The sequence below is a fragment of the Hyperolius riggenbachi genome, chromosome 12 (genome assembly GCF_040937935.1).
Source record: "Hyperolius riggenbachi isolate aHypRig1 chromosome 12, aHypRig1.pri, whole genome shotgun sequence".
NCBI classification, from domain to species: Eukaryota; Metazoa; Chordata; class Amphibia; order Anura; family Hyperoliidae; genus Hyperolius; species Hyperolius riggenbachi.
The window spans coordinates 108,151,199-108,178,264 of record NC_090657.1 but is presented as its reverse complement, the minus strand read 5'-3'; the positions used below and the strand labels follow the sequence as shown (position 1 = coordinate 108,178,264).

The following is a 27,066-nucleotide window of genomic DNA, read 5'->3' as shown; positions in this document are numbered from 1 at the left end:
AGGAAGTAGTCAGGTGTTAATAAATGCCAGACAAAACAGGTGGCTTTTCAGTTTTCACTTTAATGCTCCTAGGGATGAAGATGACCTGATTGGGTGTGGCAGGGAGTTCCAAAGTGCAGTGGCAGCATGACAGAAGGCCCTGTCTCCAAAGGTTTTGTGGTGGACTCTGAGGGTGACCAAGTTACCCCCAGATGTGAAGAATAACACATTATCACCATATTATTTTCAAAAATATTCCTAATGTTCTGTTGCACCATTGCCTTAACATGTAAAGAGCACCTGTTACATTCACAGGAAAGGCAACCATTTTCTAAGATGAAATAATAGTGATGAATAATAATTCCTTTTTTTGTATAGCGCGTTTCTCCTGTCGGACTCAAAGCGCTTATGAGGCAGCCACTAGAGCGCATTCAGTAGCCAGTAGCAGTGTTAGGGAGTCTCGCCCAAAGAACTCCTTACTGAATAGGTGCTGGCTTACTGAACAGGCAGAGACGAGATTCGAACCCAGGTCTCCTGTGTCAGAGGCAGAGCCCTTAACCATTACACTATCCAGCCACCAGGCTAGTATGATGCTTTTCTATGCTGCCATAATAAGAAAACAGCAGCATAAAACAAGCTTTATTTTTCTCCAGTCCTAACTTCCACAGTTTTGGTGACCTTGTGCTATCTGAATTCTCAGCTTTCTGTTCATGGCAGACTGGAGTGGAATCCGATGTGGTTTACCGTGTTATGTGTTCTGAAATACATTTCTGCTCACCACAATTGAAAGAATAGTTATCAGAGTTATTGTAGCCTGTCTGTCACCTCAAACCAGTCTGACCATCTTTCATCAAGACATTTTTGTCAGCAGAACTGCTGCTCACTGGATTTTTTAAATAGGTTTTTCACTTTGTACCAAGAATACCAAGGAGACTGTTGTGCATGAATATTCTTCTAAACTTGCATGTTGATTTAATGCTAATTGTTTGCAGATTGGATCTTAACTAATCAAAATCACTTCTAATTAGGACTGGCCCAGTTCCAAGCTTCTTGCAATGCGCAATTTAAAAACTAATTTCTAAAAATACATTCCTGCAAAAATATTATCCCAGAGAAGCCTGTATTACCGGTGTGAGAGCCCTCTGATGGAAGCAGCAATTCAATGTTTCCTGAGCCACAAGTACACAGCCCAAGAGTCAGAGAAAGACAACTTTCATCGAGCCTTCTCACAATATTGGCCTCAATTCACTAAGCTTTATCAAACACTTTATCGAATGTTCGATAATTTACCTCATGAGTAAAATCTAATTTTGAATTCACTAAGGTGTTATAGATTTATCGAACATTTTATCGATAAAACATTCGATAAATATATAACACCTCAGTGAATTCAAAATTAGATTTTACTCATGGGGTAAATTATCAAACATTCGATAAAGTGTTCGATAAAGCTTAGTAAATTGAGGCCTAATCTTTTGCTTTTAAACAGCAAAGTTGTAAAAAGAATCAATGATCACCTGTTCAGTTCTTTTTAGTTCTCATGTCTCAGATATCCAGAGAAACTCCATAATAAAATTATAAAAGCTGTTTATTTTGTCAGGACTGTTTGTAGAAGTACTTACTGCAATCCTGCGAGTAATGGCGTCCCACAGAAAAGCTGAATGTTGGGGAAGAAGGGCTCTCGGAAATCACAGGGGCAGAGTTGATGGCGCTAGAAACAACACAGGAAGCTGGGACATGTTTGGCTCGCAAGTCGATGCTTGGACTTGTAGGTTCATCTGTGAATCAAGCAGGATTTCAGCAAGAAAGGTACTGACTATGAGAAGACAGCTTGTATAAATAATATGTATACACCAGGTGGAGAGAAAACTAGAAATGAATGGCATACAAGGCTTTTCAAAATGCAAAACTTTAACATAAGGTGGGTTGCCACAAAAACAAAGCCACAGAGGACGGCACCATCATTTAACATAACAGCTTTATTAAGTATGACGTCATTTCCAAACCAAGGTGTCAGGACAAGGGTTTGTGCAGGGGGAGGGGCAGAGTTAAATGTTGGGCGTCAGGACCAGGGTTTGTGTGTGGAAAGGGGTTAAGTGTTAGGTGCCAGCAAGCGTGTTTGTGCAGGGAGGGGGAGGCAGTTAAGGTTAGGCGTCGGGGGGAGGGTTCTGTAGTAAGAGTAGGGTTAGGTTTACATAGTTACATAGTTATTTTGGTTGAAAAAAGACATACGTCCATCGAGTTCAACCAGTTTTAGCTATAGTAAAATATCGGTAAGATTTACCGATATGTTACTATGGAAAATTAACATCGTAAACAGTAGAATATCGGTAAATGCTCCAATATTCTACTATTAGCACTTTCCCTGCGCCTGTATTTCACGTATGCTGTAAGTAGAGCTATTGTCATTTGTGCTGCCTCTCATTTTTAAATAAAGTTATGCATTTTAACTTTTTACTGGACACATAGAAGGGATTCTATATAAACAGTGCACTTGAAGGAAAGACAAGAGGTGAGAGTCAGGAATATGTTCTAAGTTGTAAGCAAAACTGACATAGTTCAGTGCTATTCACTGCCACCATCTCCCCCTCCCCCAACATGTATACTTTGAATAAAAGGAGGCCATGAAAACCAAAAACTATTTCTAGTATCATGGTTAAACCCAATCAAACTTGCAAATAATATGTCAAAACTTATGCTTATCCCTGTTGGACCAAGTCAAACTTGGTAACTTTCTAGTCTTTTTCCTTCAAAAAATACATTGCTGATGACAGATAGTAACAGCTTTTTGCCGCAATTTGATAAAAACAGGGAACACCAAGAGCCCCAATAGTGTAATACGCACTGGATAAGGTGGCAATAATTTCGTATTGCTAGATACTCACAAGTCAGGGTCACCAGCAGGCAACCACTGTAAAGGCAGGTGAGGAGATTATCCTGACCCCACTCAGGATTAAGAAGTCGCTCTCTGTAGACAGGAAAAAAGGGTAACAACCCTCCACCAAGGGTGGACTCGAAATTGTATACAATGAACAGAGGCGCCAAAAGTATAAAATTAGATTAAATGAGCTTAAAAACCAACTCAAATGGCAAAAATGAAGGCGGAAGTGGTGGTCTTACCTCCCTCAAGCAGACACGACAACGACTGCGATTCAGACAGTCAAACACATTTATTAGAAACTCCCATAAAAATTTTGCAACGCGTTTCGCAGGCTCAATCCTGCTTCATCAGGCAATACAAGGAGGAGTATCAAGCGATCTGCACAAGGATTCAAGTTAAAGAGACACTGAAGCGAAAAAAAAACTATGATATTATGATTTATATGTGTAGTACAGCTAAGAAATAAAACATTAAGATCAGATACATCAGTCTAATTGTTTCCAGTACAGGAAGAGTTAAGAAACTCCAGTTGTTATCTCTATACAAAAAAGCCATTATCTCTACGACTTTCAAAAGTCGTGGAGAGGGCTGTTTTCTGACTTTTATTATCTCAACTGTTAGTTAACTATTTACTTTTCCTCTGGCAGAGGAGAGTTCATTAGTTCACAGACTGCTCTGAAAGAATCATTTTGAATGCTGAGTGTTGTGTAATCTGCACATATTAGAGAATGATGCAATGTTAGAAAAAATACTATATACTTGAAAATAAAAATATGAGAATATTTTCTTTGCTGCTAATCTTCTAGTAATTATTCATAGTACACAATCAATTCATTATATCATATATTTTTTTCGCTTCAGTGTCTCTTTAAGCACCTCTGCTCAGAGGTGCTTAACTTGAATCCTTGTGCAGATCGCTTGATACTCCTCCCTGTATTGCCTGATGAAGCAGGATTGAGCCTGCGAAACGCGTTGCAAAAATGTTTGGGGAGTTTCTAATAAATGTGTTTGACTGTCTGAATCGCAGTCGTTGTCGTGTCTGCTTGAGGGAGGTAAGACCACCACTTCCTCCATTTTTGCCATTTGAGTTGGTTTTTAAGCTCATTTAATCTAATTTTATACTTTTGCTGCAATTTATGTGCATAGTTTTACTGAAATCTTAACACTAAACTAAGGTGGACCACTTCATGCTGATATTGTTTGTGTGTTAGTAATACAAATATCAGAGAAGCAAGTCATTCACTTGTACCTAAAGACAAAACAGATGTCACACTTTGCTCCTAGAAGTTAATTGAACTTTGTATGCAATGTTTTAGGGACATTTTCCCATATATCATTTTTCATTCAGTTCAATTCATTATAAATGTTTCAGGTTTTAGTATATAAAATGTTAGTCATTTGTTACACACAGATATGTAGACTGGCTGTGTAACCAACAAAACTTACCAATAAAAGGTATGGATGCCAAGGGCTCTTCAGGAAATGGTAACGGGGGTATCCTTTGTGACAGACGCTCATTAGTTATTTCTTTGCCACCTGCCGGTGATGAGAACTCCACATCTTTCTCTTGCTCTGGAAAGAGAACATTGACTTGCCGTCCTGATGTTGGAGGCTTTCGTCCTGATGGGGGCTTCTGTCTGAGAACCACCTCCTCTTTTCTCTCCTCTGTGGCACTGCTGTCATCTGTAGAGCTGACACTTACAGATGGTTCCCTCCTTTCTTTTGGAGATGGAGGAGAACTTGGATACTGTGCTGTCCTAAAGTTTGGGAGCCCACTGAATCCTGTCTCCCTAAAGGAAAAAGCATGGAGGAGTTCAGTCCGACGTTGAAAAGAGGGACTATAACTCCTGTACCCAATGTAACCAGAGTCTGCAGAGCTAGAGTGTTGTGTAGAAGGTTTTGCTATGTCTCTGGAACAAAGTGCAGCAGTCTGAGATGGAGGGGGATGTGACACTTTCTGAGCTGTCTGAGGAGGTCTCTCTGAAGACCATATTGAACGTTCATAAGGGGGTGATATTAATGCATTTAACTCCAGTTTCTCCATAGACCTTCCATACCGTGGCAAGTAATTGTCCGACTGTGCCCTGTGGCCCCATGAATCATTATCAGGGGGGTAGTGAAGAGTATCTTGGGAAACACTATGAGGCCAAAGATTTTGATGTGTGACTTCTCCAAGTCTGTCTTGTGAGGCACTACGTCTTCTTGGGGGCAGGGCAGAGCCTCTCCTGCGAGGTGTTTGCTGGGACATCCAGTTGCACAGTGCTTGTTGTCGCTCCCACTGACTCACCCAGCGGGTGGCACTTGTCTTCTCCCATATATCTACAGGAGCTTTGCTTGGTGGCTCTGGCTGATGGCGGGGTGGCCAACCATAGGCAGCATTGTATGGAGGTCCTGGTCCTCTAAAGCGATCAGTCACACCTGGTGAACCTATGTAAGGTCGTGGTGGAGGGAGGGGATTTGTAACAGGCTTTGAGTAGTTTGTACGATGGGCAGGGCTAGTCCTTTGTATTTCACTGTGCATGGGGTTCCTGGTGGACTGAAAGTCCTCACAACTAGAGCGATGGTATCTAGAGGCAGCTGGATAACTGGCAGCAGGCTCTGGAGGCTGACCTCGCCACGGATAAAAGACAGGAGGAGGTTCAGGGATGCTATGTGCACCCCCACGGTACGGCTCATTGCCTTTTAGATAGGCATCCTGAGAGTAAGCCTGTGTGACAACAAAGCGGAGATGTCATCCTTTCAGATGATGGCACATAAAAAACAAACAAAATTAACATAAGACTTCTTCAATTTGACTAGTAATAGTGAAAGAGGAATTGGAAGTATACATGTGCACTTCTGCCATGTGGAATTTTGACTAAATACATTCTAAATCATGTAAGAAGGAAACTCAGTTCTGTGGTTATTCGTAATCTCACAAGAAATAATGTATAAAACCTTGATATCATGTCTCTACATTAAAAGGAAGAAGGAATTGTAAATTGCTTATTGGTGTATGTTATAAACCTCCACACATAAATGGCATGGAGAAGATGCAATGAATGCAGCAGATAGAACAAGCTGCAAGCAATCACGGGGTCATAGTTATGGGTGATTTCAATTATCCAGACATTATCTGCGATATTGAAGCTACTCGCTCTAGTAAAAGTAACAGATTTATATCAGTTTTAAAAAAACATTACCTGACACAGATGGTAACTGAACGAGCAGGTGAAATGCTCTGCTTGATTTAGTAATTTCAATTAGTTATATCTAATGTGCACGTTCGAGAACACTTGGGAAAGTGGATAGTTGACCTGCAACTTCACAGAGATGTAAGCAGGGGAACAACTAACACTATGAATTTTAAAAAAGCCAACTTTAAGATGCTCAGAGACTCACAAAGTCTGGTAAACTGGAATAGTAAAATTACAGGGCAAGAACACAAAGTAAATAGATTACCGGTACTTTCAAACAGATTCTGACTGACTATTGCAAAATATAGATATACCTTATGGGAATAAAATTTCTAGATCTAGAAAAAAGGCCAGTATGGATAAATTATGCAGTTTTGGACATGATTAAGTGTAAAAGGAGGGTATTCACAGATAAAATTACTAGGCAATTGGCAGAATAGATGATCCAGGGATTTTAGCTGACTGCCACCTGGATTTGAGAAGGATTTTTTTTCCTTTTAAGGTTAATTGGCCCAGGCCTTGTTTTGTTGCCTTCCACTGGATAAACTGGGATATGGGAGGGTGCAGGACATAAGTGTACCTGATGTTCACTTATTTATTTCACCCTTGTTGTTTTTTTTAACCAAATTAACTATGTAACTTTGACACCTTGAGGCCTATTTAACTAGGCAATGTAAAAAGCAAAGGTTATCTATAAAGTGCACTGGCCAACAATAATCTGTCAGCTTTTCTCCTTCATAAAGCTAGGATCACACTAGAGAGGGAAACATACAATTTCCCAGAAAGGGCCAACAGACATGTTGACTGATCCTAAGTTCAGTATAGGATCCATTCAGACATGTGCAGTGGCGTAGCTAAGCAGCTGTGGGCCCCGATGCAAGTTTTACAATGGGGCCCCCCAAGCACTCTATACATAACAATTGATACTACACACCAAAACCTGCCAATGGCAACTACAGTGTCAGAGGTGCAAGAAGAGGATGGGGAACAGTTTGTTAGTGATTACCACTATTCAAAGTATCTATAGAAGTCATTATTATGAGCACAGGACCAATAGAGAGCTAATACTGTAGTTGTGGGAGGGCCCTTCGGGGCCCCTCTGACCCAAGGGCCCCGATGCGGTCGCAACCTCTGCAACCCCTATTGCTACGCCCCTGGACATGTGCTTTGTGGTGAAAGAATGCAAAGTTCCATCCTGCATGATTTCATGGACACCAGACAGAAGTCTGACATTACATATGGCATGATATCTACAGCATGTCTGTTGCAACAGACGCAATGAAAGTGGTGAAAACAACAGACAGTCACAGCGGATCGCACATAGGATCCACTTTGTCTGCCTAATGGCACTACCATGGACTAGTGTGATACTAGCATGAGAGCAGCTAGCAAATAAAAGATGATTTCTGTTTGGTTACTGAGGTTAAACAAACCTAAAGCCCTGATCATTGTACAGAAGCGCTCTCTGCCAGGCAGCTCATTCTGTCCTGTAGATAGGGAAGGAAGGAGGTGTGCAATATCGGTCAACCGAATAGTTTCTTACTTGGTGGATTGCTTGAAAGGAAGCTGATAACATCTGGGGTCATATGGGGTCACAATAGATTTTCACACAAAATTATCACAAATGATTGCTTCAGGCAATGAAAATTGAATGTGTGTACACAGCTTTTTTATTTCATAAATACTATTCTCTGCTTGATCTGAAGCAGTGTTATGCTGGAAATACACGGCCCGATTTTAAGCCATTAAGATGGCTCAATAGATAATTTCCGACATGTCCGATCTCAAGATGGCTCGATAGATAATTTCCGACATGTCCGATCTCCCGCCCGATCGTTTCGCCGCTCGATTCCAGAGGGAATTGACTGCGGAATCGAGCAGCGATTCGATCGAGCGGGAGAATCGAGCGGCAAAATCGAGCAGTGTATGCCCAGCATTAGTGGTTATCTAGCTGGGCATATGGTTAGCTCTTACCAGCTGTAATATGTCTTCATCCCGTGGCATAATTGAGAGTTCCAGAACATCCTCACTGTAAGAGAAAGCAAACAGACATGCTGATGTTATGGAGAAGCTCTGTGACAAAAAAACCTTACAGATTCCGATGATGTACAGCATCACAGGGACAATGGACAACTAACTAATGTGGGATTCTATGAGAAACAGCCCCATGCAGAAATATTCCTAATCAAAGACAACTATAAGGTACTGGCATCTTTCACGTATAAATTTGCTAGATATTATCTGGAGTTATCTAATGAAATCATGGTAAATGAACAGAGCATAGCCATGGGCAAGCTACATAAAATATCGCCATTGCATTCACTCCTATCCTGAAACTAATTCTCCTACTGCGCAGCTTAATGAAAGTGCTTCTACCCTGCCTGGAGCTGTCATGCGATAGGAGAATTCATATTTAATCTGAATTGGGCAACAATGAAAATATTTTACAAACAAAATCGGGAAAAAAAATGGCGGGAAAAAATGAGACTAATGTACACAATCTGGTTAAGCAAGCTGAAATTAATGTAAAGGCACCCCATACACTAACAGATGGCCACCCAAAGTGGCAAAAACATTGATCCCTCTCAGATCAGAAAGGGATAGAATTCTTCCACAAACTACACATAAAGGATTATTAGGAACACCTGTTCAATTTCTCATTAATGCAATTATCTAATCAACCAATCACATGGCAGTTGCTTCAATGCATTTAGGGGTGTGGTCCTGGTCAAGACAATCTCATGAACTCCAAACTGAATGTGAGAATGTGAAAGAAAGGTAATTTAAGCAAATTTGAGCGTTGCATGGTTGTTGGTGCCAGATGGGCCGGTCTGAGTATTTCACAATCTGCTCAGTTACTGGGATTTTCATGCAAAACCATTTCTAGGGTTTACAAAGAATGGTGTGAAAAGGGAAAAACATCCAGTATGCGGCAGTCTTGTGGGCGAAAATGCCTTGTTGATGCTAGAGGTCAGAGGAGAATGGGCCGACTGATTCACGTTGATAGAAGAGCAACGTTGGCCGAAATAATCACTCGTTACAACCAAGATATGCAGCAAAGCATTTGTGAAGCCACAACACGCACAACCTTGAGGCGGATGGGCTACAACAGCAGTAGACCTCACCGGGTACCACTCATCTCCACTACAAATAGGAAAGAAAGACTACAATTTTCACTAGCTCACCAAAATTAGACAGCTGAAGACTACAAATATGTTGCCTGGTCTTATGAGTCTCGATAGAGGCAGAATTTGGCGTAAACAGAATGAGAACATGGATCCATCATGCCTTGTTACCACTGTGCAGGCTGGTGGTGGTGTAATGGTGTGGGGGATGTTTTCTTGGCACACTTTAGGCCCCTTAGTGCCAATTGGGCATAGCTTAAATGCCGTGGGCTACCTGAGCATTGTTTTTGACCATGTCCATCCCTTCATTACCACCATGTACCCATCCTTTGATGGCTACTTCCAGTAGGATAATGCTCCATGTCACAAAGCTCAAATCGTTTCAAATTGGTTTCTTGGCATTGTACTAAAATGGCCCCCACAGTCACCAGATTTCAACCCAATAGAGCATCTTTGGGATGTGATGGAACAGGAGCTTCGTGCCCTGGATGTGCATCCCACAAATCTCCGTCAACTGCAAGATGCTATCCTATCAATATGGGCTAACATTTTTAAAGAATGCTTTCAGCACCTTGTTGAATCAATGCCACGTAGAATTAAGGCAGTTCTGAAGGCGAAAGGGGGGCCAACCGCCATATTACTATGGTGTTCCTAATAATCCTTTAGGTGAGTGTAGATATACAATACATTTCATAATGATATCTTTCAAATATCTAGCGAACCATGAGCAGTGCAACGCTACGGGATGTTACTCGACCGCCACTCCCGCCCTGCCCCCCTTCGAGTGAGATCTTCCATCCAGTACGACTGACAATTTAGATCAGCCGTTTTCAGATGAAAATCAATCAAAATTATAATTTGGGCGGGCATGTTGGGCCATTGATCTATGGCAGATGCAATAAGATACAGAAAATTGATGAATTGATGGGTACCTTAAGATGTTTTCTAGAGGATTAGGCTTAATTCTTGATTAGTGTTACCTCTTCTTATGCGTGCTAAAAAAAATTAGCATGACTTAATGATACCTTGACATGCTATGCGTGCTAGTAGCAGCAATTGAAAGTATCGACCACTGCTTAGTAATGCACGCTATGCTGGCACTAGCATGTATAGTGTGCCGGGGGGGATTATCATTCAGTAACATCTGCACAGCAGAACTGCAGGAAAAGGTATCAAGACAGCATTTCAATCAATTCTCAGTAGATTTCTGCTGAGATGGAGGGGCAATGTGGTAGAAAATGAATTCCTTCCCAGTTTATTCCTGATCAGGAAAGGGGTAATTACTTGCCTTATCAGCCATTATCAGACCTTGTCTGGCTAGCTTTAGATTTCTTTAAAATTCTACATTCTGTTCATCTCTTAAAGTCCAATGAAACCCAAAATTAAACAAGACAATCATGATTAGTGAATGATACCTCCAAGAGGCAAAGAGGAACTGCGCTCCACAGCACTTAATAAAAATCTATGTATGTATATAGCACCAATATCACCGGTATATATAGGGGATCCGCAGACTTTACGTGAGTACACACACTTCAATTACAGTCCAGTCCAGATAAAAAGTTGCAATCACAATCCTGATCTCTCAGCGTGAGTGTAGGATTTCCCTGTAAAGAAATCGGAATATAGTGCAGTATTGTTTTTTATGAACCACCCAGTAATTCACTTCACACAGTTGTGTAAAAGATGACCTCCACCCACATACAGAAGGAACACGGGGGGATACTTTCCACCCCCTTCGTGACTCTCACTTACCAAATATTTTCTTGTATTCCAGCATAAAAGCCCTCCAACCTGGGCAGCAACGGTTTAAACTTTCAAAGTATAAAAAGCGGGGCTCGCATAGCATAAAAAACCTTTTGTATTTATTACTAAAACACTGCATAAAATATGCGTACCAGATTCCAGTTCACAAGCGCTTATCTATGTGTGCCAGCACCGCCGCGGTCAGATCTCCGCTGCACGCCACAGTCCCCGCTTGGATTACTTCCTCCTTCCGTCCCGTGTGACTCCTAACCTAAGGGCGGAGTTTAGGAGTCACGCGGTTTTTTATGCTATGCGAGTCCCGCTTTTTTTACTTTGAAGGTTTAAACCGTTGCTGCCCAGGTTGGAGGGCTTTTATGCTGGAATACAAGAAAATATTTGGTGAGTGAGAGTCACGAAGGTGGTGGAAAGTATCCCCCCGTGTTCCTTCTGTATGTGGGTGGAGGTCATCTTTTACACAACTGTGTGAAGTGAATCACTGGGTGGTTCATAAAAAACAATACTGCACTATATTCCGATTTCTTTACAGGGAAATCCTACACTCACGCTGAGAGATCAGGATTGTGATTGCAACTTTTTATCTGGACTGGAATCATGATTAGTGTATATTAGAAGTATTCCCTTAGGAACTGAACTTTGGAAGGTCAGAAATCCTTTTTGCAAGAGTGTATGCCTATGGCAGTTCAGTTATCCATACACAACTAGTTCAGTAGGCCATGGTTCTGCAATAGCTCAGCACCATCTTCTTGTGGACTACAGGCCTGCGTCATCATAGAGGATACAATGGCTACTGTAGTGCAGGGATGCTGGTAATTGTAGTCTGACATGTATTGATCTTCCTACTGTGTGTACAATGCTAGGTGCACACGATGTTCATCTGATTTCCGATCGATTTTTCATACGATTTTCCGTTCAATTCTATGAAAAATCGTTTGAAAAATCAATCCGAAATCAGATCGGACATGTTGGAAATAATCGATCGGACAGTAAATCTGTCAGAAGATTGCATCGTGTGTACCTAGCATAACATAGTGACACCTGCTTGACCTGCACTTTGGCTACATTCAGAGGAGAGCGAGAAACAGCAGTTTTGTGATCACATGAAGCAGGAATTCTACCCACCCTTTTACTTCTATACACTGTTTTGATTTGCTTATCACCGAAACTGCTTGAACTATTGAGCCCATGGCAGAAGGACTGTAAGCCTTTGGTCACCTGCTGAAGCCACCTGAGAGACATCTAGCGCAAACAGCAGTGATCAGTGATACTAGAAACGCTAGTCGTGATAAGCTAGATTTTGAGGTGTCTGCAGATGCCTGTTTGCACTCCACCTTATAGCATAACCATTTTGCTGAGCAAGGCTGATGGTGCTGCCAGAGGCTCTCTCAGATGGCTGGATAATGCCTGCACATTCGGCTGTCCTCTCTGACACATCAAGCCTGTTTTACTCCTGTGGCGGCCAACCTCCCACACACCTTTCCCTAAGCCCCATTTCACACCTGTTTTGTATCAGGGCAATGACTTGTGAATATGTTTTGCCAATTATACTCTCTCCATTAACCTTGACAAGGCGGTCACCTGAAAGAGAAGACAGATCATCAGATGAAACAGACTGAGACATTTCTCCTTATTCAAAATCTCAATAAATATCTCCTGTGAATATGCTAAGGCTGTATTACACATGCATCTTGTTCATCCGCTGTAAGTATGAATCTTCTTCTTGGGTCTATAGCAAGCAGCCCATTTATTATTATTATTATTTATTGTATTAATAAAGCCCCTTCCGAGAGGTATACCAGGGAAACCAAATAGTTCAACACTCAGTCCGACAGGACAAACCCTATAGGTATATAAACAGAGTTAGTAACTCATTGATAAAAACTGTATAGTTGATTGGTAGGTGTACACAATTAGGTTACACCTATTCAAGGTGCCATCTAACGATATATATAAATCGATTGGATGACAGTGGAGGTCTTTGCTTATCCCCCACCACTGTGTGCAACACAGTGTGGTGTAGCTATTCCACTAAAGGATGGTCCCTTGAATACAAATAGACCGCAGTGGTGCCAGGTGTACTAGGTCTATGCTAGTGTTGCAAAGGACCCGTACAAACAAACGTCAGGGCACAACCTGCCGCCTAATAAGGCTGTGGGGTAAAGGACAGTACTGAAGTGCTATTTACATAGTGCTTGTAATATGGTAACTGACATGTTTCACCTAACGGCTTTATCAAAGTTGCTATTCATATTTACATTGCAAAGTGCACCCCCCACCAACAAAGTTTCCCCCAGCCAATAGCCCAAGTCAGAGCTCTGTAACCTAATTGTGTACACCTACCAATCAACTATACAGTTTTTATCAATGAGTTACTAACTCTGTTTATATACCTATAGGGTTTGTCCTGTCGGACTGAGTGTTGAACTATTTATAAAGCCCCAACAGATTATGCAGCGCTGCACAATAGATAAATGGGTTAACATACAAGGTAGGAAATACTGGAAACTGACAACAAAAACAAGATCATGCAAATGATTTGATAACAGTTTATTTTGATTGATTTTCTTTTGTGTTCATTCACATTGCTGGTTGCTATTACTGCTAGCTCTGCCCACTCGGCTCCTAAGAACAGCATGTTACCAGCTGGAAGGCTAGTCCTAGTGCGTGAGAGAGGTGCCAACTATGAGGGTACTAAGATTATTTCTGAATGTCAAACAAGTAAAGGCTTTGTATGGAGGTGTGTTTAGCTTCTAAGGGTAACAATGGTTAATTTGCATATATGCAGCAGTGATGCACTGGGAGACATCTCAAGCTCACTCTAACCTGAATTATCGCAAATTATTTCTGTTTTAAGAAAGCAAACTTTTGTTTTTCTTAGCATTTTAGTAAGGGGACTTTTAGGACCATTGTAGTCCCTTACACACTCCAATGAGTTCTGGGTCACCATGAGCTAGCTGGTTAGTCTGTACCTCTTGGTGTTACAAGCCCTACTCCATAGAGCCAAATAAATCCATGCCATGCACTGATGAGGATCAAACAATCCGAAACAGTCTGTATGCATGTTGGATTATTATGGCTCTGTACAAATTAACAAATTGACACATCATTGCAATCCAGCGGTTCTGGAGGTGTGTTTACATTCTAAGGGTAACAATGGTTAATTTGCATATATTCAGTAGTGTTGCACTGGGAGACATCTCAAGCTCACTCCAACCTGAATTATCGCAAATGCTTTCTGTTTTAAGAAAGCAAACTTTTGTTTTATTTTAAAATATATGAGGGGGAATTGTAAAGTTCTAATTATCACCCTGAAGTTAAATACAGGGATATTTTAGAGGCAAACTTGTTTCAGTCTATTAGAGACTCATGCTACATACACACTTGAGATAAAAGTCTTTGGAAAAGGCAAGATCACAGACCAACTTTAACCCCTTCCATGTAGTATGAGAGCCAAACTCTACACAGTCTATTCTATGGATCTGCATTCCCCATCAGATAAAATCTTTGCAAGATGCTGCACACAAAGATGCTGTACACATTCAAAAGATCATTATCTGCAAAAGATCTGTTCCTGCAAAAGATCCATTCCTGCAAAATGCATTCATAGTCTATGATATCTGCAGATCATCATACACACCTTGTTTAACAGACATTCATCTGCAGATCAGATCCACCAGGATGGATTTTCAGATCTGCAGATGATTGCCAGATATGGAGATGAATGTCTGTTAAACAAGGTGTGTTTGAGGATCTGCAGATATCATAGACTATGAATGCATTTTGCAGGAATGGATCTTTTGCAGGAACAGATCTTTTGCAGATAACGATCTTTTGAATGTGTACCGGCATCTTTGTGTGCAGCATCTTGCAAAGATTTCTGTCTGATGGGGAGTTCAGCTCCATAGAGAAGACTGTGAAGGTATGGCTCTCATACTACATGAAGGGTGGTAAGATTGGTCTGTGAGCTTTCATTTTCCAAAGACTATAGTCTGATGTGTGTATGCACCTTTAGGAAGAAGGTTCACCTTCAAGCAGGACAATGCCCCTAGACATACCAAAGATACACCAAGTACTTTAACTGATTTGGGACCGCACTACTTAAAACTATGCCACACTTGCAGCTGCCCAAGCCTGATTCGGCATATTTTTAACGTCAGAGGTTTCCAATGCAATTTCACATTCCCACTAGCACAAAACTCAGCTGTTTATGGACTGCTGAGTTCAGTTCCATACCTCAGTCAGGCCGTATTCATTGGCTTCTGCCTCCCTGATCACTGTAACCAATCACAGTGATCAGGAAGTAGTAAATTAGAAAAAAAGGCTCTAGTTTGTAACCTCCCAGCGGTATTGACAGATTATCCATTCATACAAAACATGCTGTGAACAGTATAAACGTGCATACACATCAATACTCTCCTGCACTTTATACTAGACCCTTGCTTGACACATTTTGGCAAGATACAGGAAAAAAAAGTTATAAAAATTAATTTGATCACTTTTTGCACAGAAATCCTGGGGAAATTGAATGCCAGTTAAAGTGTACCTGAGACTAAAACTACTACTTGATTTATTCTTACCTGGGGGTTCCTCCAGCTCCATGAGGACTGTGGGCTCCATCGCCGTCTTCCCGGGCTGCTTTGTTTTCTGCTGTTAATTTGGACAGATGTCTCCTTTGCGCATGCGTGGTCTGGCTGCATGCTTGCCCCCGTTGCATTACCGTGACTGGGAGCGTTCTACGCCTGAAAGTAGTACTGCGCAGGGACAGAACGATTCCAGTAACAGGAGCGCAATAGGAGGCACGCACACGGCCAGAAATGCGGAACAGAGCTGAGAACGGGCGAGCCAAGCGGCCCGGGAAGGACAGTAATGAAGCCCATGGTACTCAAGGAAGCCCCAGGTGAGTATAAATCATGCAGTTAGTCTTATCTCCAGTCAGGTGTCTTTTACATTGGCCAGGTGCTGCGTTTATAACGTAGTAAAAGGTAAACATTTAATGGTCTCAAATGGTCTAGTCAAAGCACAGACCTCAATCCAACTGAGAATCTGCAGCTCTACAATTTTTTTTAGGAGGAGGAAGGGGGCTGAATGCCTATGAACAATCTTGATTTTTTTTTTTTTTTTGCCTTAAGTATTGTTTAAGTATTGTTTGTATCAGAGTACAACTGTTTTGCACTTTAAAAGTGGGAAGCATTTTGTAAAACCCAAATGGTGCCAACCTCCAAAAATCCATCTTCGTTCCAGATTGTAAAATGCCAACATAGGACAAGAAATGCTTTTTCAAGGCATTGAACTTTGCTATGTTAAAAAGATACTTCTTATATTATTATCTTTGATATGAGACTCTCTTAAAGCAGTAAACAGATTTTCTGTAATAGTCCTGACATCTTACCATGAAACATTTTTGCAGATGCAGTCAAAAGATAAACATCTGCCAAAAGTTGATTGGTTGGCATACAAATTTGCCATGTGTACAGAGCAGATGATGGGGGACAACAGCTCCCTATTATATTTTACCATTGCATGACAAATCTCTCTTCCATTCACAGTATGTTCCATTCGCAGGGCCACGTCACATGAGAAACTTGGTTACACTTAATAAGATGCTAAGCAGCTGCTATGACTATTATCCAATTCAGTTGCTAACAGTTATGCTGGGAATACACCATGAGGTTTTTTTGGCAAATAGATGGTACGATAGACAATTTCCGACAGTTCCGATCTGATTGTCGATCATTTTTCTGATCGATTTCTCACAGAAGTGAATGAAAATTAATCAGAAAATCAATCGGAAAAACCACAGCTGTGGTGATTGTTTTTGTACACTGTACAGCTGTGGTGATTGTTTTTGTACACTGTACAGCTGTGGTGATTTCCCTCTCTGTACAGGGTACAGTTGTGGAAATTTCCATCTCTGCTCAGTGTACAGCTGTGGTGATTTCCCTCTCTGCACAGTGTACAGATGTGGTGATTTCCCTCTCTGCACAGTGTACAGCTGTGGTGATTTCCCTTTCTGCTCAGTGTACAGCTGTGGTGATTTCCCTCTCTGCACAGTGTACAGATGTGGTGATTTCCCTCTCTGAGCAGAAAGGGAAATCACCACAGCTGTATACTGTGCAGAGAGGGAAATCACCACATCTGTACACTGTGCAGAGAGGGAAATCACCACAGCTGTACACTGAGCAGAAAGGGAAATCACCACAGCTGTACACTGTGCAGTGTACAGCTGTGGCGATTTCCCTTTCTGCTCAGTGTACAGCTGTGGTGATTTCCCTCTCTGCTCAGTGTACAGCTGTGGTGATTTCCCTCTATGCTCAGTGTACAGCTGTGGTGACTTCCCTCTCTGCTCAGTGTACAGCTGTGGTGACTTCCCTCTCTGCTCAGTGTACAGCTGTGGTGACTTCCCTCTCTGCTCGGTGTACAGCTGTGGTGATTTCCCTCTCTGCACAGTGTACAGCTGTGGTGATTTCCCTTTCTGCTCAGTGTAAAGCTGTGGTGATTTCCCTCTCTGCACAGTGTACAGCTGTGGTGACTTCCCTCTCTGCTCGGTGTAAAGCTGTAGTGATTTTCCTCTCTGCACAGTGTACAGCTGTGGTGATTTCCCTCTCTGCTCAGTGTACAGCTGTGGTGATTTCTCTTTCTGCACAGTGTACAGCTGTGGTGATTTCCCTCTCTGCTCTGTGTACAGCTGTGGTGAATTCCCTCTCTGCAGTGTACAGCTGTGGTGAATTCCCTCTCTGCACAGTGTACAGCTGTGGTTATTTCCTTATCTGCTCAGTGTACAGCTGTGGTGATTTCCCTCTCTGCAGTGTACAGCTGTGGTGAATTCCCTCTCTGCACAGTGTACAGCTGTGGTTATTTCCTTCTCTGCTCAGTGTACAGCTGTGGTGATTTCCCTCTCTGCTCAGTGTCAGGCTGTGGTGATTTCCCTCTCTGCAGTGTACAGCTGTGGTGATTTCCCTCTCTGCTCAGTGTCAGGCTGTGGTGATTTCCCTCTGCACAGTGTACAGCTGTGGTAATTTCCCTTTCTGCACAGTATACAGCTGTGGTGATTTCTCTTTCTGCACAGTGCACAGCTGTGGTAAATTTCCTCTCTGCTCAGTGTACTGCTGTGGCGATTTCCCTTTTTGAAGAGTCTACTGCTGTGGCGAATGTCCTCTCTCACCTGTGCAGAGTCCAGCCTGCTGTGCTGGGCCGCCTTCCTTAACGTTCTTGACAAAAATGGTGTCCATTGGCTCCAGGCGTTGTGATGTAGGATATTCTGAAATACATCACACAAAATGAAGGACTTGTAGTATAAAAGGAATTACTATGGAATTCATGCATAAAAAACATATCAGAAAGATGAACAAATCGTGCTCACTGCTGGCAGCCACATTTATAATTTCTTGTGTTAGTTGGCATAAGAGGGAAAGAGCTCTCCGATAGGCTGTTACAGACAGGGAAAACAGTTGATTGCTTCCACATACTTAATGCATTAGACCCATGACTGGATTTAAATCATAGGCATAATACACACCACCCATTAATGCATACACCCTTCCACCATTCCTAAGTCTGATGCTATCAAGCAATTGGGAAACTGAAAAAGCTAGAAGCTGACAGAAAACAGGAAATGAGCATGTGACAAAATTATTAGAAAGGGATACAGAGTGGAAGGTGAGGAAAAGATTGCTGTAGACACCATAGACCTTGAAAGGAATACGGCAATATGAAAGAAACCCATTGGAAACTCGTACGGTTATAATAGTGGCATCTATAGGCATGTGCCACATTTCTTCCTGATTAGACCACAAGAAATAAATACAGTGTAAGAGAGTGGAATCTAGTTATAGTTGCCCATATAGCTATGTATGTAATATAAATAGGCCAGTAAAGTGAACAGACAAAGTTCACCAATGCTTTCCAAAGCATGCTGTCTACTACATAAGGGAAGTTTTACCTCGTAAACAACAAAAGTATAAACCCCTTCACATGATAACTCTGCATAAAACTGTGCTCCATTACACTTGACATAAGAAAAATATGGAGTCTGCAATCCATGACCTCCTTTTGAAATGGTTCATTTACTAGTTGTAATGCTGATTCTCTGGCTATAATATCGTTCAGTCACCTACCTGGAACAAGTAAATATAGGAGGAAAGTCAGAAAGTCATGTAAACTTGTTCCAGGTGAGTGAGGTAAAAGGCACTGGAGCCAGAGGTTCTTCTTCACAGCCATTTGTGATTCAGAATTGGCTGTGTTTATGTTTCTGTCATCATGTGTGCTTTCATCCTTTCCCCACAGTTCATCTCAGAATTTGTGTCATGTAGATTTGAGGTAATATTGTGGCGGCAGGGAGGGATTTTCCTGCGGACATCTGTCTAGTAATCTGAAAGCAATACACCAACAACCGGAATCTATAAGCTTACTGTATCCTGAACATCAGGTAACACTGCACAGCAGGCTGCCAGCAGCAGATACACACAACTCATTTCCATTCTGCTAAATTGGCTTAAAGCAAACCTGAAGCGAAACAAAACTTATGATATAATGAATTGTATGAGTAGTACTAATAACGAATAGAACATTAGTAGCAAGGAAGAGAGTCTCATATTTTTACATTCAGTTATAAAGCTTTTTTTTATAATATTGAATAACGATGCCATGTTTGCAATTAAGAAACCACACTGTATTTTAAGCTATAAAATAAAGTAGAAATAATGACCGTTTAAACTCTCTCGCAGTAAAACCTAAGTTCAAACTGTCTCTCACTGTTTATTGGCTGTTTAAGTGCTTAAGAAAACAGGACTGTATTAGACCCAGTGGGTCGAATAGCGTAGGGAAGCTCTTTAGCATACACAACAACTGAAGTTTTTTTTTAACTCTTCCTGTACTGGAAAACAACATGAGAATCTTTTCTTTGCTACGAATGTTTTATTTCTTAGCATTTTCACTTCAGGTTTGTTTTAAGTTAAAGCATTACTGCGTATATCTGCAGGAAACAAGGACTACAAGACATGGGCATAAGGTGGACAGAAGAAGTATGGTGATAGAAGCCCAAACACATTCATCCTCTCATCTTCAGGGAGTTCAGAAGCAACTATATCTCTGCCACTCACCTTCGGTGCCATTTTCTTCCTGCAGGAAAACAGAGATCACCATGAATATGTGGATAAACCTAATGATCATCATCGCCACCACAGCACATACATTCAGAACTGTCTTTTTAACATCTTAAAAAGAGGTTTAGTAAGAGTAAATCTCATCAATGCTTACAAACTATGCTTTTATGTATAATTTGTACTTCCATACGTACATGAGACAGCTGTATTGTATGTTTACTATACTAAAGTAAAAAAAAACCTGGTACACCTCAGGGTATGTGAGGCAAAATTGATATTTTATTGATCTGTATATACAGTATAACGTGCAACACTATGCCAAAAATCCTCAATCCAGTTTAACAACAACAAGGCATGCCCCAATTCAAAATAAGTCAAGTTTTCAATGGACCATGTCCATTTCAGGGTCACAAGGACCCTTTTTCAAGCAAATATGTTTCAGATCACAACAATGATGTGGCAGAGATGCAGATCATAACTGGAGAGGGGGCATCACACACCAAAAGGTGTACATTTTTTTTGTAGTATTGTAAAGGTGTGCTGACCACCAAGGTACTGCCTTTTTGGGGAAAATTCGAATACCCATTGATGTAATTTTGTTTACAAATCAGGATCTGCTTTAAGCTAGATTTAGACCAGTGTTTGCAAACACTGAGAACGGATGCTATGCTGGTGACATAGCACGTTAGACCGTGACGTTTTGTGCAGCATCCATTTTACATGGTCATTTTCTATGGAGAAATTACCATGAGATGACTGTGAGATGGACAAAAACAAGCAGTGTGCACCCATGTCTATCTAAAGTGGAGGCTGAACATCAGTGCGAATGCTGCCATTAAACACCTGATATTGCATATTTGTTGCAAAGCATGCCTGAAGTGACATGTAACATGAGACAAAGGTGCATGTAAAGTTTCAATCCTAATTAGAACAAGCTTGTGTTGATTTTTTTTCTTACTGTAAGGGTTAAAAATCCCAGGCTCTTCCGTTTCTCTAAAGTCAGACTGCAGTAACACTGTAGGTAATCCTTTCTGAGAACTAGTTGGAGCTCATAAAACTCTGTGTGGCTACACGCTAGATGAAATCAATAATGACAAACTCTGCCAAGAATCTAGTGCCCTGATGCTTGATGTATGCAGCCCCTGATACTTCGGACAGCGATCAGCCAGGCCTAGAGGCCAGCCTCGGCGCTGCACTGTCACCGAAGGATCGAGTCCCCGATCCCTCTCTAGTGACATTCCTCTTATGTGTGTATAAGATTTAAAAAACTCTTCTGAATGTAGGGAAAAGAAGAGAAACTTTTCATAGTTCAAGATTTGTGGGTGCTGAAAAACATTTGAAAAACAATTGTCATTTGCCTGAGACAGACAAAACCTAGATCTTACATTTTTAGCTTTAAGATTCAAAATAAGACTATTAGATTCTAGGCAAGGCCTGTTTAGGAGTAGGACTTCACATACATTTGTTATTGCCCCGGATTATTTTTACTTAATTTTAAGGTACGTACTGAAAGTAGATTTTGCTGGTTAGAGATGATCATCCCTGATTATCATGGGTAAAGGTCTATAGCCGGCACAGCTGTCCCATGATGCTATTTAGTGACCCTGACAGGATGCTAAACAAGTAACTACTGAGAGACGGATGAAGGTAGCAGGCGAATAAAAGCTTTAGATGACAGGGGCGTTAACTAACACCTATAAAGAGAGTTAATGAAAGCCGCCAACCTGACCTCTTACTAAAAGAAGAAAAAAAAAAGAGCTGCCTGGGTGTGATGCTGACCAATTGGCTTCATTAGTGTCGGAGTCACACACCTGCAGCAACAATACAGCCAGGAGAATCAGAACACTTCAGTTGCATAACCCAAACCATTAATCAAGGAGAAAAATAACAACAGTCTTGCAAGTTTTCAAAGAGAAGAAACCCTTTGCAGGGCTGAAGAGGAGCTGTGTGACTGCAATGATCTGTACCTGCGGTGATGTATGCACTGCAGACTCCGGTGGATACACAATGAAATGGCGCAGAGTGAAACCAAAACCTTGACGGGTTTTCCTGATGATAAGTGTCCTTGGCCCGACCCACGTAAATGGTTCTTCAGGGGGTGGGGAACTACTGTGGCGCCCCCCATCTCGCTGAGCTATGGGGGTCTGTAAGGAAAAAAGAATAGGTTAATGAAAGTGAAATGTACAGTAAAATAACATAAATGTTCACTTATCTCATGGCAACATCTCAGGACTGCTGCTGAATGGGCTGTACTTCACAGGGCTATGCCTATGAGTAAATATATCAGTACCTGAACACATACAGCCAGGGTTCTCACAGACTGATGTGTACCACTGTTTTTTTTCTATGGTAAATGGTGGCTGTTATACATACACAACAAATTCAGCTGTACATTACAAAAAACACTTAGGTGATGACTGAGGTTACCCTTTCCAAGTATCACAGGATCAGAATAAGGTCTGTGGAGTCTGAGTCAAGGAGACAGAGGAATTCTTGGGTACCTGGAGTCAAAGTTAGTGGTTTCATAAACGAATGAGTAAGCAGAAGAAGAATCGCACACCACTGTAGAGGTGCAGGACCATAAGCACAGTCAATACCAAATCCAGAAGATCTGCACACTCACTGTAGACCAAGTCCACTTTTATTCAATGAACTTGACACAATTCCATTCCATAGACCAACTATTCGTTTCAGGGCCCCGGTGGGTCCCCTTTGTCAAGGTAACAACACCATTCTGTGCTGTTACCTTGACAAAGGACCCCCCAGGACCCCAAAACGCATCGTTGGTCTATGGAATGGAATTGTGCCACGTTCATTGAATAAAAGTGGACTTGGTCTACAGTGAGTGTGCGGACCTTTTGGATTTGTCATAAACAAATGAGTCAGATGATTTTTGAACCAATTCCAATGCCCTGGTAACTATTAGACTTATGCTGGGAATACACCATGCATTTTTAAGGCAGATAGATGGTTCGATAGATAATTTCCAACATGTCCGATATCACTTACAATGGTTTTGTCGCTCGATTTCTGATAGAAGTGAATGGATATTGATAAGAAAAGATAGGAGAAGCGAGTGGAAAAATGACAAAAAGAATTGAAACAGGATTGAATCGCATCGGGTATTCCCAGCATAAGGAGTCAGAGTGGACCTGTCAAAGAAATTTTGAGTACCTGGAGTCAGAGTCTGTGGTTTCAAAAACTGAGGAGTCAGGTGATTTTTTTTTTTGTACCGACCCCACAGTCCTGATGAGAATAACAGCTAATGAGAGCAAGTGATGTTCCCTGCCACAACCAATAAGTACATGAAACATCTACATAGCCAGTTTTGGGAACCTTACCCCTGTCAGGAAACCAAGAATCCCTTCATCCCGGCTGACTGGTCATGGTCAATATCAACTTTAACTCCTGTAAAGTCTCATTCCTGGTGCCAACTGAGGCACACAACTTTTAAATGCAGTTTATTTGTAGCGAGCTCTGAGCTTTCAGATAATCCCAGTATACTGTAATTGCTCACGCTGCAGTCCCATAGATCCCTAAAGTAATTACATTGTACTGCATGTGATCTGAAATTATTATTATTATTATACCATCTTTCACAATGCTTCACAGAGTACATTGAACTATTCATGTCAAGCGTCATCTATCAGAGGAGCTGACAATCTAAAGCCCGGTACACACCATGCAAATTCCCGTCAGACAGATGAGTCGAATAGATAATTTCCGACAGGTCCGATCTGATTTCCAATCATTTTTCTGATCGATTTGCATAGAAGTGATCAGAAAAATTGATCAGAAAAAAAAAGATTGGAAATCCGATCGGATCTGTCGGAAATTATCTATCAACCCATCTATCGGATGGGAAATTGCATGGTGTGTACCAGGCATAAGGCTCAGTTCCCATTAGAGCAGGATCTCCAATGAACAACGGAAGCAGACCGTGCAGTGTCCGCTCTGACGGTCTGGTTGGAGTCCGGAGCAGCCAATCAAACAGCAAAATCAGTTAACCATTTGCATACTCCCCAGCAAATGCTTTCATGCAAATACTCACTGCCAGGAACCACTGCTACCTCTACAGCTAAGTTAAAAGCAGAGGTAATCGTTAAAAAAAAAAAAAGCATTATTTTTCATAGTCACATCCAGTGTGCAGAGGCTCCCCGGAGTTTGTATGTGTCCTAACTCTGGCCCTATAACATGTATAATGCAACATGCAAGCATACAGTGTATCAACCTATCAAAAGAGTATGAACACATATCCTAAAATCCTCTCTTAGGACAGATAGTGCTCCAATGTAATCCCACAAGGGAGCTACAATAAACATCCATATGTACCATGCACACAACAGCATGATGCTGACAATAGTTCTAGGAAAGAGAGAGAAGGAACTAGATTTAACCCTGTCTACAAGGATTATAACTTAGCTGTAGGGAAAACAGAGGTTCCTGGATGGTTGGTCTGCAGTGAGTATTTGCATTAAAGAATTTGCAAAGGGTTGACTGATTTTGCTCTTTGATTGACCACACCCCCATTAGCACTTCCATTTTACTTTAGTTAAGTGCCCTCACTTGAGGAGATGAGCCTGACCGTGGATTCTGTGTTTCTCTTGTAACTATAATTCTTGTGGATTACAGCAGACCATAGCAATTGTTCACCTCTTTACTACTCACACTCCGTTGTGCACTGCGCCGTTGTCGCTCCACCCTCCTTCATAGCAACAGAACACATCTGTACAGCCCTTGACCACAAATTGTGGCCTGAGGCATCGAGTCCTTATCACTGTGTACAAATCTGCCAGAAATCTATTGCCCCAACATGTCCATTTAATTAAATTTCAATAGGGGTTCTTTTTAGCTAAAATTGAGTGATTCCATCGATTGGACTGGACAGAAAGGATTGCATTGATTTAGGGCAGGTTTGTGACGGACGACAACTAAAGCTCAGCATGACAGCCAGGTAACTGGCATGGTTTCTAAGGATGTCTTTTAATTGCTCTAAGAAAAAAGTGCTGACCACTTGTCCACCAGTCCTACTCCCAACTATGCATTCCCATTTTCAGTGGTATCAAGTGACCTTTTGCAGTAAGTAAAGAGTGGCATGTGTAACCCAAAGCTGAGGGCGAGGCCAGTGGGTTTATTAATCTAAAGTAAGTGTGTGTATGTTTACGTGTGTGTGTGTGTTTTCTCCTGGCGGTCTCAAAGCGCCAGAGCAGCAGCCACTAGGGCGCGCTCTATAAGCAGTAGCAGTGTTATGGAGACTTGCCCAAGGTCTCCTACTGAATAGGTGCTGGCTTACTGAACAGGCAGAGCCGGGATTCGAACCCTGGTCTCCTGCGTCAGAGGCAGAGCCCTTAACCATTACACAATTCAGGTGTGTGTGTGTGTGTGTGTGTGTGTGTGTGTGTGTGTGTGTGTGTGTGTGTGTGTGTGTGTGTGTGTATAGAGGATGAAAGGGGGGGGGGCACCAAAATCAGGTTTCGCTCAAGGCGCTGTGAAACCTAGGGCCAGCCCTGTCTATGTGTGCGCGCGCTCAGTGACACATTCATTGAAGTATGCCAGAGCTAAAATCTATGAACTATTGAACTTTTTTATCCATTTCCTGCTCTCAGAAGCCATTTTCTGCTACAAAGTGTTATCAGTCAGGGTCACACTGTAGTCTGACCCAGTCCTGACTCAGACAGGAACTGCCACTTACATATCTGATGTTTAACTCTTTCAGGCAGAGAAAGAAAAAAAGGAACACAGCATAGTTATTTGTGTACTACGCACTATACATACACATGTCTATCTCATCATGTCACCTCGGGTATCCTTTATGGTGTACCATTAATGGTACAATATTTTCATCCAATGCGATCTTTCAACGCAATATTTACGATTGTATTGTACAAGAAACAGCACAGTGTTTGAGGAAAATCAATGTGAAACTATTCTTTAGTCGCTTTAGTTGAAAATCCCGTCAATCCGAAACTTGGAATTAACAATCGTATCTGAAGAGAGAAAATGCCCTAATCGACTTGTTTATGAGAACAATTGAGAATAACCTTCTGATTACTTCCGATCGTAAAAAGTGCTTCGAAAGATCCCATCTGATGGAAAAAAAGTTAATTGTCCTGCACTGTACAGAAAAGTAAAAGATGATTCACTTATCCAGAAAATGGTCCAGTTACCAATAACCATTACTTGTAAAGGGGACCAGTTAACATTAATTATAAAGTGTACTTATATGCATAACATAAAAAGATGTGGATTTTCTTGATGTATAATTTATCATAAATTACAATAAATAACAAAACCACGTATTTATTAAAAATACATATATTGTTTAAAAGTTCCCTGTAGGAACACGGTTTCTCAAACGTGATAACTGTTGCTCTGCACAGTAGATTGGCAATCTGCAAGTAACTGTGTTGGTATTCAGAGCTGGATTGTCCACAGGACACTCTGGGCAATGCCTATGGCTTCATGGGTAACTAGGGGCTTGGTTGTCATTTCCATTAGCCCTGCCCCATCTTCCTTACCAAAAAGGCCAGAGCAAGCAGAGCTGCTAACTTGCTCCATTTCCCCTTATTAAATCTTTGCTGGTACTTGTAGTTCTGCAGTGCTTCTAGCGAGCCACAATAGCCAAACTTTTGTAATTGCCTTTATCTTCTGCAGCATGAAGAGAATTTCCTTCATTCCTCAGATAAAAGAATGTTCTGTAACCGAGACTGTTGATGTTCTGTCTCTATTTCCCAATGTTCAGAGCATCACAAGCACTGCAATGTCCCTGCCAGATAAGAAGAGTGTGCACATATGTCTAACATTTCTGACTGCCAGATCAGCTCAGCTGCACATTGTATGCAGCCATTATTTATTTCAGCCTATTAACCCCTTTGCGGGCATATCATTAGGATGACGACATGTTTGGGGGGCTGGGGCCGTGACAGACAGAGACATCCTGGAAATGAGTCAATTCCATATACAGCTGATCTATATGGGAGGGGGTAATGAAGAAGAGAGAGTCCCAAGGACACAGCTGCAAACAATGCCCGACTGGCACA

At 41.6% G+C, this 27,066-nt stretch overlaps 2 protein-coding genes across 27 annotated transcripts in view; one reads left to right on the top strand and one right to left on the bottom strand.

Moving 5' to 3' along the window:
* Window positions 1–20,035, top strand: part of SRCIN1 (SRC kinase signaling inhibitor 1) — a 1,481,450-nt gene extending 1,461,415 nt beyond the window's left edge. For 23 of the 24 annotated variants that reach the window (XM_068262500.1, XM_068262499.1, XM_068262496.1 and 20 more), the window contains 2 exons: window positions 1,580–1,788; window positions 12,496–12,593. In XM_068262500.1, the coding sequence (XP_068118601.1) occupies window positions 1,580–1,640 (61 nt within the window). In that variant the 3' untranslated portion in view covers window positions 1,641–1,788; window positions 12,496–12,593. Of the gene's footprint in view, window positions 1–1,579; window positions 1,789–12,495; window positions 12,594–19,902 lie in introns of those variants that run through there. The other variant, XM_068262488.1, reaches the window with a different exon arrangement.
* ARHGAP23 (Rho GTPase activating protein 23) overlaps window positions 1–27,066 on the bottom strand; it is a 180,985-nt gene that overhangs the window by 48,183 nt on the left and 105,736 nt on the right. For all 3 annotated transcript variants that reach the window (XM_068262515.1, XM_068262514.1, XM_068262516.1), the window contains exons 2-8: window positions 21,994–22,170; window positions 20,024–20,042; window positions 18,088–18,183; window positions 12,425–12,503; window positions 8,011–8,065; window positions 4,307–5,567; window positions 1,602–1,757 (exon numbers count right to left, since the gene is read on the bottom strand). In XM_068262515.1, the coding sequence (XP_068118616.1) occupies window positions 1,602–1,757; window positions 4,307–5,567; window positions 8,011–8,065; window positions 12,425–12,503; window positions 18,088–18,183; window positions 20,024–20,042; window positions 21,994–22,170 (1,843 nt within the window). The remainder of the gene's footprint in view (window positions 1–1,601; window positions 1,758–4,306; window positions 5,568–8,010; window positions 8,066–12,424; window positions 12,504–18,087; window positions 18,184–20,023; window positions 20,043–21,993; window positions 22,171–27,066) is intronic.